The sequence below is a fragment of the Sminthopsis crassicaudata genome, chromosome 2, assembly GCF_048593235.1.
Source record: "Sminthopsis crassicaudata isolate SCR6 chromosome 2, ASM4859323v1, whole genome shotgun sequence".
In the NCBI taxonomy this organism is placed as follows: domain Eukaryota; kingdom Metazoa; phylum Chordata; class Mammalia; order Dasyuromorphia; family Dasyuridae; genus Sminthopsis; species Sminthopsis crassicaudata.
The window spans coordinates 617,473,560-617,487,374 of NC_133618.1; the positions used below are offsets into that span (position 1 = coordinate 617,473,560).

At 32.5% G+C, this 13,815-nt stretch overlaps 1 protein-coding gene across 12 annotated transcripts in view; it reads right to left on the reverse strand.

The window, feature by feature from the left end:
* Positions 1-13,815, reverse strand: part of MYO9A (myosin IXA) — a 274,357-nt gene that overhangs the window by 93,229 nt on the left and 167,313 nt on the right. For all 12 annotated transcript variants that reach the window (XM_074296171.1, XM_074296170.1, XM_074296173.1 and 9 more), the window contains 3 exons: positions 8,145-8,266; positions 1,050-1,191; positions 456-651 (listed from right to left, as the gene is read on the reverse strand). In XM_074296171.1, coding sequence (XP_074152272.1) covers positions 456-651; positions 1,050-1,191; positions 8,145-8,266 — 460 coding nt within the window. The remainder of the gene's footprint in view (positions 1-455; positions 652-1,049; positions 1,192-8,144; positions 8,267-13,815) is intronic.

Consider the following 13,815-nt stretch of genomic DNA (forward strand, 5'->3'; position numbering starts at 1 on the left):
TTCAGGACAGCATAAGAATAGCAAAATATTTCTGATTAACTGCAACAGAGAATTTATCAATAATAACTTGAACATAATAACTTATGGCTTGACAGGGTAGAGATTTTGGAAAAATAACCCAACTATTCATTCAACATGGAACGATTTCTATTTCTCATCATAATAAAATGTTTAAATTTTTTCTTTTTATGTATTTTTGCATCATTTTTACAATTAAATCTTATATTGATTCATGATTAAAGGTTAGGTTAAATTCTTAATTATCAAGGTTAAATTCCTTTATCACAAATGAACAAAAATTTCATTTTTGTTTTTAACCAAAATCAGTTTTTACTTAGTTGCTCATGACTCTTGGGGTAATTATAATTTTAGGTTAATATTTAACAGATTGGAACATCTCAACATTGTTCTATAAAAAAAAAAAGCTAAGTAGAATTCTAACATAGATTACTTACCAATTTTCTTTTGAACATATCTCTTTCCAGCCTCCCTGAATGCAACTAGGGCTCTAAAAAAAGCTCGAAGAACTGCCCAGCGAAAAACAGCCACTGGATCAATTCCTATCATTCCACAAATAAAGGCATTTTTACTACTTCGTAGAAGAGCTACAATATCTGGACGCATGTGATCTGTATTTTTCTCTCGGAAATCCTGATGGAAGAAAAAGAGTTAATGTAATATTTTGAAACACATTAAAGCCTTTTTGAGAGATCAACTAATCTATCAATCAAGTAAAAGGCATTGATAAAGCATCTCATGTGAGCCAGGCACTCTGTTAGGTTCTGGAGAAATAAGAACAAATTAAAACAATCCCTAAATTGTCAGGGAAGACAACAGAGGCATACAAAAATTCAAAGTTAGTAAACAAAAGTTTGGAATAACCATGTCTACATGGATGAAATGCACCTAAAAATCAAGGAGAATTAATGCAGAAGTCTGTTTAGTGATCAATTTGCCATCATATTGATTTGTCATATTCTTTTGAAAAGTGTTTCTAAATTATGACTAAAGAGTGAGTCAGAAATACAAGCAATGAACTGCTTACTCACTTTTACACCATACTTCACTTTTCCAGCATAATGCTTTATGATAAAGGCAGGCTCCATCACTGCTGGAAATTCAATATAAGAATTCCCCTCATGCTGGCGCTTAAACTTGTCCAACAACGTTTGGTTTGTAGCTTGTGGAAAACTGAACACAAAAAGAGAAGATTGGAAGCAGCTATTAGTCAGGACTTTAAAGTTTTTAACAATGATACCACCTTACAAATTGCAGTAGTTTTTGTTTAATTGTTATTCACTTGTTACCAACTCTCCCTCACCCCATTTGGCGTTTTTTTTTGTACAGATACTGGAGTGTTTGTTATTTCCTTCTCCACTCATTTTACACATGAGAAAACTGAAAAAGATGGGAGGAAGTGACTTGTTCAGGATCACACACGTAGTAGGTGTCTGAAACTGTTAAGAAACTCATGAACATAAATATTCTGTACACCAGGCTTAGGGTTTTATCTCCTGCAGCATCCAGAGGTCCCACAATTTTAAGTACTGTAGTTCTTATTTGTATCCCCAGCACTTCGCATAGAACCTGGAACATACTAGGAACTAACTAAATGTTTATTGACTGAACCTTAACAAGTCAATTAAAAACAAATTGGATTAATGACTTCAGCAAACTTACAGGATATCAAATTAATCCACACAATACATAAACTTTTTTATAAGACCCCCCAAAAAACTTGTAGTACAATGTTAGAAAGAGAAATTCCCTTTAAAATAAAAAGATACAAAGTACCTGGGATCCTACCTACCAAGATACACATATTATATAAGATATAAAGCACTGTTTATGAAAATAAAAAAAAAATAATTAGAAAATAACTCATTATTTATAGGAATTATTTACCAATACAATTAAAAACAAAAAATTTACTTATTTTATATCAGACCAAATTACTAAAGGATTAGTTTACAGAACTAGAAACAACTTTTAAAATTCATATGGAGGCTAGGGTCAAGAACCTTAAGGAAAATAATGAAAAGTAGGAATGAACTGGAGCGTACCAATGTAAGAGCTCAAAAGTTTTCAAAACAATTTGGTACTAGTTAAAAATAAGGGGGAGAACTCATTGGAACAAATTTATTTAATAATTCAGTTCTCAATAACCACGGAAATCTTAGCTCTTAGGACAAAGATCCCTTTTCTTTAAGATGCAACCTAAGTCCCAACTTAAGCACTCAAGTACTCCAGTAAATCCTACTTTCATGCTTCATTGTTGTATGGGATTGATCCTGATTGTTCAAGTCGGCTGTGCCAGTAAAAGGTCAGCTCTTGACAGGATTTATCATGGGAAAAAGATTTCATGTTCTGTCTTGGTAATAGTTTCCCAGTCTATTTTCTGAGTACCAGCCACAGAATGTACACTCATTCATCGCTAATAGAGAAGTTACTTGGTGATAAATTGGTGCAATGGCAATTCATAAAACAAGTAAAATACCAAATCACTGCTTTTTTTTATCCCTTCTATAAACTTTAACTTGGCTGTCATTACTCTAAAAGTGATTCTTTTTTTAAAAAATAACTTTTTATTTTCAAAATATATGAAAAGATAGTTTTTAGCATTCATCCTTGCAAAACCTTGTGTTCCAAAAATTTTTTCTCTTCCTTACTCCTCCCTCCCCTAGACTGCAAGTAATCCAATATAGGTTAAACCTGTGCAAATTTTCTAAACATATTTCCACATTTATCATGCTACACAAGAAAAATCAGAAAAGGAAAAATATTAAGAAAAAAAAAAGGCAAGCAAATTAAAAAAAAAAAAAAAAGGTGAAAATACTATATTAAGATCCACACTTAGAGCTCACAGTCTCTTTCTGGTTTCAGATGGCTTTCTCCATAACAAGACTATTGTAAGTGTCCTGAATCACCTCACTGTAGAAAAGAACCATGACCATCAGAATTGATCATCATATAATCTTGTTGCTGTGTACAATGTTCTCTTGCTTCCAATAATTTCACTAAGTAGCAATTCATATAAGTCTCTTCAAGCCTTTCTAAAATTCACCTGCTAATTGTTTCTTACAGAACAATAATATTCCATCACATTTATATAGCTTAAGCAAAAATTATATTCTTGTCCAAAAATCAAGTACTAAAACAAACTACTGAAACAAAGAATTGTATCCGACTTGACATTCTTGTAATAAAAGAAATCAGTATGGCAGAAACTAGGCATGGATCCACATTTAACACCACATACTAAGATTAGATCAAAATGGGTCCAAGATTTAGGCATAAAGAATGAAATCATAAATAAATTGGAGGAACATGGGATGATTTACCTCTCAGACTTGTGGAGGAGGAAGGAGTTTGTGTCCAAGGGAGAACTAGAGACCATTATTGATCACAAAATAGAAAATTTTGATTACACCAAATTAAAAAGTTTCTGCACAAACAAAACTAATGCAAACAAGATTAGAAGGGAAGTAACAAATTGGGAAAACATTTTTACAGTTAAAGGTTCTGATAAAGGCCTCATCTCCAAAATATATAGAGAACTGACTCTAATTTATAAGAAATCAAACCATTCTCCAATTGATAAATGGTCAAAGGATATGAACAGACAATTTTCAGATGATGAAATTAAAACTATTTCCGCTCATATGAAAGTGTTCCAAATCACTATTGATCAGAGAAATGCAAATAAAAGAAATCACAAGAACAAAGATCCATCTAAATAGAAATGACTCACAGATACTCCTTGGAAAGGCAAAGAAAAGGAAGAAGAGGAGTCTGTTTCATTACATACCCCCAAACAAGATAAATCATTACAAATAAATATTCAAATCAGATAAAAGGACATTTGGTCATCTAATAGTACAGTGGTCATGTTATTAGAAACAGATCATCATTTTAAAAAAATTATACTTTATTAATTTCTATTAAGAATTAAAAAGGATACCATATGCTAAATCTAAAATTTGACATTACATGTTAAGATAGGGAGATTTATAATGGAAAGGATGAGGAAGAAAATAAGGAATGATCAAGCTGTAACATAGTAAACACTAAATAAATTAACTGATAGAAAAGATTTGTTTTTGACTCAGGAATTATCTCTAAGTTATCTAAGTACAGTAAAAGACCACCTATTTATTAGAGAAAAGGTTACAGAATTAGTATTAAGTTAGAAGAAAAATAAGAAAAAAGAGGTTTGCAATTTAATAGCTAAAGACCAACTATGGTTAAATTATTTATAATATAATTATAAATATAATATTATTATATTATATTATTTATATTATATTATATTATATTATATTATATTATATTATATTATATTATATTATATTATATTATATTATTGTTTACCAAATTATTCCTATCAACATTTATATTAGAAATGGAAACATCTTATCATCATGAAAATAGTTTTAACCTGGTTAACCCTTGTAAAGGGTCATAAGTATCTTTAGACCAAGTATTATAGACCATACTTTTTAGGCTAACCTGCCAGGTACTAAGTTGCCCCTGTCTCTTGTGACTCCCAATGGTTTAAGGAATGCCCAGCCAAGCCCTATTTCCTTGTGCAGTGACCAATTGGACTTGGCTCTAGTTATATGATTATAGTGGCTTGAACTTTACTTTAAGTATGATGGCTGACTTGAGGACCATTTGTGAAAGGCTACACTTTCTTTTCTGGCTTCTAGTCTATTCATAATAATTTCCATTGGCAACCCTTCTCTATACCTATACTGGGTTTGAGGTGTCTTTTTGTATATTTTGTACAGAATACAAAAACTTACTCTTGTTTACTCTCAGTTTTCTGTATCACTATTTTCCTAGAAGAACTGGACTTCTGTACCCTTTTACCTTACTATCTCAACTTGTCTTTCTGAGTTTGATGCAAACCTCATTCTACTACTGTTTTATGTTCTTATTTAAAGGTTATATCTAGAAATTTAAAAGTACTTATTGAGTTTCTGTTATATGTTGAGCCCTGTGCTAAGTATTAGGAAGGATCTGAAAGATATATAAAACTTCTGCTCTCCAAAAGTTTACAATATATTTAGAAAACCAGATGGATATCAATGAAATCACAGTAGTATAAGTGAGGGCTAGATTATGGTACATACTACAAAAATAGGATTTTTAAGAAAACATCATAATTTAGTAAATATTTCATCAATACACAAATGAAAGAATATATTGCCTTTCTCTAGTGAAACTGTAAGTTTCCTAAAAGAACTATCTAACCAAAAAAAAAAAAAAAAACCCAAAAAAAAAAAAACCAAAAACTTAACTTGGTAAAATTGATATCTCATCTCTCATCCTTCAAATGAAAAAAATATCAAGACTACCTAAGTCTTCTGCAAATAAAACCTAAAGATATTCTGATAAAGTAAATGAAACAATAAAATTTAAAGGATAAGTTAAAAATGTTTGCTAAGTACCTGATGTGAACCCTTTTACTGATTTTACATTTTTAAAATGTATTATTTTAACTGATAAAAATTACTCATAAATGCTATGGCCTCATCTATATAGATAATTCTCCCTTATTTTAGATCAAAGTTTTTTAAGCTATGAGTCACAACTATATATGTATCATGTTAAATGAATATGGAGATAACAAAAAAAATTTGGCAATAGCAAAAGTGTAATGGACTAGCTCTCCGGATGATCTCGGGACCAGCCTGAGTCCTTAGTCTTAGTGGAGAAGTAATGAAGGCAGGAGAGCCACCATGAGGCTGGTCAAGTCTTCCTCTCCACGGCTGAGTTTGTCCCTAGTTTATATACTCTATTCCAATTAAATCGATTCGTCATGCTAAGTATAATAAGCCAATCATTATATCACTAGGGAACCATTATTTGTTGTAAGATTAAATCAATCATATTGAACTAGAGAACTATTAATCACCATGCTAAACTACACAACCATTGTCTTGTCAATTCCACCGAGTTAACACCTTGTTTTAAGAATTGTTGCCAGAATTCTGGCTTATTACACAAAAGGTATCGAACATTCCACCAAGATTGAATTCTTTAAATAAATAAAAATAAATTTGCTTCATCTTTAATAAATGGTTAAATTATATGTATATCAAAAAAATTTAAAATAAAATTTTTATGATTTATTATCAGTAAATAAATACTTAGTTTGTATATCTATTTTATATATCTTTATACCTGGCATAGAAATTTCTTGAGCAAAAAGGGATTATGTTAAAAAAAAAATAAAGTTTAAGAAGCCCTGTTCTAGATGACTATCCATTTATGTCTTTATCAGGTTCTTCTAAGGACCTTCTGTAGAACATCTACCAAATGGGCTAAATAGCTTCTTCTGAATATTTTATCATCCTTTTTTTTTGGATACTATGGTAATTTCTTTTAGGATTATCAATGTAGGGGGCAGCTAGGTGGCGCAGTGGATAGAGCACCAGCCCTGTCAGGAGGACCCAAGTTCAAATCTGATCTCAGACACTTAACACTTCCTAGCTGTGTGACCCTGGGCAAGTCACTTAAGGGGGGGGGGAAGGATATCAATGTAACTATGGATACAAGGTAACTCTAGGACTGATTACCTCCTTTTCTCAATACATGATTTGCTCACACTTTATAATAACATATACTCCTGATTACTTAAGAGATGAATTTAATATAGTGACTTGTTACATAACATAGTGGCCTAATAATATTAGATTATGACAAGAAAATCATCTGCTGTGATATCCAGTGATATTTTGCATCTCCTTTACACATATAATTTGAAATTTTACCACTGTATTGAAGGAATAACATTTGGTCTGTCCTTTCTATAAATGAATCTCAGACAGACAGACAGATTCGCACACACACATAGACATATAGCTAATAAAAATATGAAATTGTGTTTCAAATTCTCAGCAAACTATAGGTACAGATACAGTTGTAGATATATAATTGCCAGAAACAAAAGTAGTACTCAATTTATCTGCAATTATGAAAATATTTTTCCAAGAAAGGGCTCCAAATCATTAAGAATTGTACGAAATCTAAAAAACTAATTATCAACACAATGAATAGTGTTGAAATATAAACTTTGCCTAAATGCTTATAATAAAGAAATTTTCCCCTAAAGAGCAAAATACTTATTTCATAAACAAAATAATTTACATATGATCTCCAGTGTATACCTAAATACAATTGAAAAAGGAATACCCCTGGTTCCTTTTATCAATAACCTCTTTTCTAATGAGTAAGATATATTTACAAAAGGGTCAGCAAAGTTTTTAAGATATATTATATAAATACATAAGTGATCTTGAATTCAGAAAATTGGCTCATAGAGTAAGCAAAGTAACAACACTGGGCAAGTTAAAATATTAGGTGGTAACTTTTTTCAACCTATTCCTAAAGCTGGTTCCAGAGGATTAAAGGATTTCAGAGTTGGACAGGGACCTTAAGGTTATTTTAAATCATAACCTCAATTTACAAATAAGGATAATGAAGCTTACTGACAAGATAAATAATCTGTCCAAGGTCATGCAATAGACTAAGTTCAAGCCTTCTGACTTTAGAATCAGGTTTTTTTTTTTTAAATTAAATTATAATTATTAGGTGTAGACATACCAAGATCATTCAAACTACTTCTTAAATGCTGTAGAGATGCTCAGGTTGGCAAAATGTATCCTAAAGATACATAGTATCTTACAAGATTAAAAAGTACATAATGGACATCAAAGCATAGATTAGCAGCTTCCCTACTCCCTTTCCCCCCCCAAAAAAAAAGTGATTTCAAATTTACAAAGTTGAAGATTCCATAAGTTAAGGAAAAAACAGAACTCAAGGATCCAGTCATGAGGAGCCTTTCTTATCTCATCTCCTAATTTCAGAATTGAAAGTGCATGTAGGGGCAGCCAGATGGTGCAGTGGATAGAGCGCCAGCCTTGAATTCAGGAGAACCTCAGTTCAAATCTGGTCTCAGACACTTAACACTTCCTAGCTGTGTGACCTTGAGCAAGTCACTTAACCCCAGCCTCCCCAAAAAAAAAAAAAAAAAAAAAAAAGTGCATGTAAATCATAGCCTACTTAGATTGTGTGAAGTTTCAGAGTGAGTAAGAACCAAGCGTCCAACTAAGCATTTCAACCAGTATCACACTCACTTGCTTTCTTCGTCCAGCAGGTGGAGGAGTCCTGTTGGTTTCTTGCTAATGAGATTTATGCAGCCACTATTATCAATATAGTCTATGTTGTGCCAGCTGATACCTTCAGTTCTATATTCCTCCTAGAAAAGCAAAATGATAAGAAAAAATGTAAATGTTTTGAATGAGATGAAGATATTCAGAAAGAATTCAGTATGTTAAGAAATCTTTATGAACAGGCGGAAACTACTCCAATGAGGACCTCTTTAATTCAACAGGACCTACCTGTCATGCCAAATCTATCACTATAGAGGTGACAAAAACTATTTTACCAAAATGTATATTTCAAAGAGTTTTCAGGAAGAATTCTAAGCTACAATGAGGCTAGTTTTTTTTGTCTTTTGCTTTTGTACATATGAAAAGTGGAAGATGAAGTATACAAAAACAAGAAAGAATACCAATCTCTATTTGTCTCTAAAACCAAGATAGTTTTGTGTTCATAAAAATTGTTACCAATAATAAAGGATGCAAGAAAGGTTGACAATTCAAATAAATCAGTGTTATGGCAAATAAAACACCTTAGGAGATTTCAAGAAAAGAACAAACAAGGAGGATTCAAACACAAAAGAGGCATAAGATTAGTATTAAGGTTTAAGAGAATTCGCTGACCAGCTGAGTTCCAACTACTATTTAAAATCTCAATAAGCTAGAATGTGCTTTTTTTTTTTTAGTCCTGAAAATTTGAAAGCAAGTCTACATCTTCCTGTGGGCAACCTAAAGCTACAGATGAGGTCACTAGAAAGCAGAGGTATATAATGTGAAATTAATATTTAAATTGGAAGAAATCTGAAGCTTATAAATTCAAGTCTTTTTTTCCCCCAATTAACTTTTTCTCTGATTATCCATATACTGCCTACCTTGAATAATCTCTTGTACCTTTGAATCTTTGAATCACAAAATTTCCTCTATTCTGAGCTGCCTGTCCCCTATTGACAACAAGAATCACTAGCTGATAATACCAAATTCTTACTTTCTTCAATCTTGTTATCCTTTATATACCTCCTTAATATATGCTTACAATTATCTCTAAGCCTTTTTCTCCCTGCTTTCCTTTCACTATGCCCTTTAACAATTGATATTGTCAATCTGAAGTTCAGATGTTCGCGATCCCATTTGAGGCTTTCTTGGTAGAGATACTAGAGTAGTTTGCCATTTCTTTCTTCAGTTTATTTTTACAAATGAGGAAACTGAGGTAAAGAGAATTAAGAGACATACCTAGAATCACACATCTATTAAGTATCTAGAGGCCAGATTTTTAACTCAGGGAGATAACTCTTCCTGATTCCAGGCTGGGTGCTCTACCACTGGCCCCATCTAGCTATCCTCAAATGACTCAAGTCAAGTGACTATATGTCAGGGACTGTGCTTAAGTGTTGGCTTGAATTTGTGAGCAAACTAGTCTATAAGTTGTAATTTTTCCCTTCTCCTCCCTGCATTTACATGCATAGGATTAGGGATCAATACCTATTTCTACCATCACGTTTCTTCACTCCTTAATTTAATGGTGTGAAGCAAATAACATCCTCTTCCTAATTCAATAAGCATTTAACTATCTACAGTATGCCAAGTGTGCTAGACTTAAAACGGAAACAAAGACAAAAAAACCCAAACATTTCCCAACATATTGCTGCCTAATGACTTCTAAAACATTCTCCCTACTCTCAATAACTCTAGCATTTGGTTTAAAAATCAGAAAGATCAGACTCTGCAAGTGAAAAAAAAAATAACAAAAATTCCTATTAACTTCCCCAATAAGTGATCATTCAGCTGAGATTCATCTTGCTAATTTGCTTTTTATTTTTCATTTCATTTTACACTTTCTTTTGAATCAGATTAGCTGAAGATTTACCATTTTTTATCATTTCTATGGATTTTTCTTTAGTTTTCAATTTACTTATTTTCTAATTTTTAATGTCTTTGGGGCTTAATTTGGGTATCACTTGTTCATTTTATAATAATCCTCAATTTTCCCATTCCCTTGATATATGCTTGTGATATTTTTTTTCTCTGTAGGATTTAACTGTATCCTAAAAACTGTGGTATATTGTTTCTTCATTATTGCTTTCTTTCACAAAATTACAATTTTAGTGATTTGTTCTTTAAACCCTTCACTGTTTGGATTTTACTATTAAATTGCCAATTGCTTCTGTATCTTTTTTTGGGTGCTCCAATGGAGCACTATATCTTTTTTAAAGGATGTATTTACTATTTCTGTCTTTTTTACATTTGTTTTCAGAGCCTATGTGTCCTAATACTCAATTTTTGAAAAATTTTCATATAATGCTAAAAAAATACATTTTATACTTTTGAAATCTCCTTTATATGTCATAAGTCTTTTAGAAGTAGTTTCTCCAGCAACTTTTTCAGTTCCATATTTTTGTGAAATGTGTTTTTTGTAATGAACAGATAATGGCATATTGCTTCTTATCTGATCTTTTTCATTTTATTGGATTGTTTAATCCATTCATATTTAAAGTTACAAACTTTATTTTGACTAATGTTGGGTTTTTAACTTGGTTTTCTTTTATCTCTACTGCTGTAAATAGTACTATCCTCTTTCATTTACTTTAGCTTAATATATGTTTTTAGGATGGTCCTATAATCACTGGTTTTCTTCACCTCACCCATGTATTCTTTCCATTTTTTGTTACCATTTTCTCTTTAGAATTTTGCTTAGTAATCTTTTCCCCCCAATTTTTATCTATTTATTTAAATCTTTCCTTCTCATTCCTTATCTTAGCCAAATAAATGTCCCTTTCCTCTTTTCTGTTCAACTTTTACCTGATTATTTAAATCTTTCCTCATCTTTCTCCATCTTAAATGTCATTTTCTTCTCCACCTAATTCAGTTCATTAAGTTTTTGAATTTCATTTTTTGGTGTCCCATTCCAGATAGGTTTTCTCAATCTTGTCATTCTACATCTCTTCTTTCTGTCTACTCTAGATGTTCATTCTCTCATTCATGGTCTCTTATTTTTGATTTAATCCTTCTCTGTTCTCTGAATTTCTCAAGGAGTCAAAACTTCCAAGGTATCCAAGTTGATGCTTACCCTGCAAATTCTCCTTTTCCATTATATTTCATTCCCAGAACAATGTCAATTTCTGTAGCTGCAGAAAGAACACAGTTCCATAGCAGGGATGATCTTCTCCTTCCACTGTCAATTATGCAGCCTGCCAGTGACCTATGTTCTCTCCCAGATTACTTTCCTTCTCCTATTTGCCTCAAAATTTCCCTTAGTCAGGCTCCCAGGTGTTAGTTGGCCCAAGGAATTTCCACACCTCCCATCTCAAAACTCAGCATATGGTTCCCATTTTCCTTCATCTATAAGAACATCCATCAGTAGAACTTCCAATATCCATCACTTTTCTCTTCTTTTCTCCTGTCTTTATCTATTCACCAACAGGTTCTTCTCTTTCTATGAGACTAGAGAGATTACCTTCAGGGCCTATCACATACTCCTCTAGATTCACTTCCCCTCTGCTCTTCCATACACCTTTCCTATTTTGTAATACAGTACCAAACCCTCTCCAAAATCCTAATAGCCAGGATGTCACAAGATTCTATTTACAATGGCCCAGGATCTCTTTTCCACATTATTTTTACATGACTTCCACCCTGACCCTTGTCTATTTGGGTATATTTAAAAATCTCTTCCTGGTCTCTCTGATGTTACTCTCTTGCTATCGCTGTGTATGGCTATGTATTTGTTCACATCAGGTCTGGTTTTCTTTTTAACATAATTCAAATGCCTCAATATTATTTAATGTCCATATTTTTTTCATTTAGGGTTAGTTTGCAGTATAAGTCACCTAGGCTGGATCATGAATTCCACTGTTCTTTGCATGACATTATTCTTTTTCTGTGGGTTTGGAATAGTCTAATATTACTCAAATTTCCTTTTCTTTGAATCTGAAATTGTTTCTCCAGGTCAGTTGCAGAATTTGTGATTTCCAAACTGAATTACTAAATTTAACCACTATCATAATTTGCAGCCTTGGGTTTTTGTTTTCTCCAGAAACAATGTATGCATTTTTTTTTTCAACTTCTATTTAATTTGAGGTATTTAGAAGTTCTGGGAGCTTCTTTGTTGTTATTTTTTATATAAGTGTTCATTTGTGTGTGTGGGGGGGTAGAGTCTAGTTGTTCTTCTGGGAAATCTATAACTCTTAGGTTGTCTTTATGCACACTATCTTTAAGATCAATGTTTTACTTTAACAGAGAACATGTTTTCTCTTAATGTTAATGCATTTTGCTCTTCACATTTGTTTTCCCATTTATTTGTTGTCCTCTCTTTAGTTTTTTTGGTGAAATCTGCCATCTCAGATTCACGTTCTTCTATTTTGCCAATTTTGGCTGTGAAAGTAACAACTTCTGTTCTCACAAATCTCATTCCTATTTTAAGCCACTCAGGAACATGTTATAATTCCTGGGACCCCTCAAATGCCATAGGATTTTTTGAATTATCAAGTATTGAGACATTTTTATTGATTTTATAGTTTATTTATACAGACCTTAATTTATTAGATTTGGAGGCCACATTTCCTTTTGCAATTAATGTTTTCCCTATTGATTTAACTGCCTATGCTCAAGGTCTCTTGAGTTTTTTCCCTTCAGAGAATTTTTGGTAATTAAAAGTTTTTACTCCTTATTTTTCCCTACTGATCATTTTCTGACTTCCTTCTCTCTGGTGGTCATATCCTTGGAAGGCTGGTTTCAGAGCAACTCAGCCTCACTTCATACCAGGCAATTTACAAATTCACATACCTTGGGATTTGGGGGGTGATAGGGCAGAAACTGTTCCCAAATGAATATTGAGCTTAATGGAATGCCACATAACTCTACACAACCCTCTCTCTACCTTCATACTTCTCATGATGTCTTGTCTCTTATTCAGTTACTCAGTTTGCTGCTCATAGTTAATAATGTTGTTCTGCTAATATTATTGTAGACTAAGATAATTTCTGTAGTTTAGATCTAGGAGAGGAGGTGGGAGTAGAGAGGATTGGTAGGCATGTGTTTGGAGCTCTCTTTTAAGTCAAAATATTCTTGGGCCTTTTCCTCTGGACCTTCTCTCTCCAATAAAGATCTTTTAGAATACCAATGTTGCAGAGGCATTGGTCATTAACAATTAATAAATCAATACATTTCTGCAGTCTGTGGCTTGAATCTCCTCAACAATGAGAAGAGAAAGGAGGACCATTGAAAGGGGTGTGCTTTATTAAAAACCTGTAGATCAAGTTAGCTACAGTAGCTTCACTGCTGGTAACATGTTGGGAGATAAGAGAAGGGTTGCTGAGTTATCTCAAGGTAGGCATTAAGTTCATGAAGTGCTGTTTTAAACCTTCTTTTAGGAGCATGGTGTCCTAAGCTATGAAAACAACTAAGGTTGTTTTATCTTTGGAATATAATTTTTGTTTTGGAGACCTTTGAAAGGTGATGATCAGAGAGAGAAAGTCTAGTCCTCTATTTTTGGTCATATTACCTAAAAGTCCATGGTCAGAAATCCTATAAGGATTTCTGCCTAAAAGAGGGAGCAAATTCCATAAGTTAGACAGCTATAATTATTAGATATTTTCTCTCTCACATTCAACCTAGATTTACCTTAAATCTCTCTAGCTCCATTTCATTTATG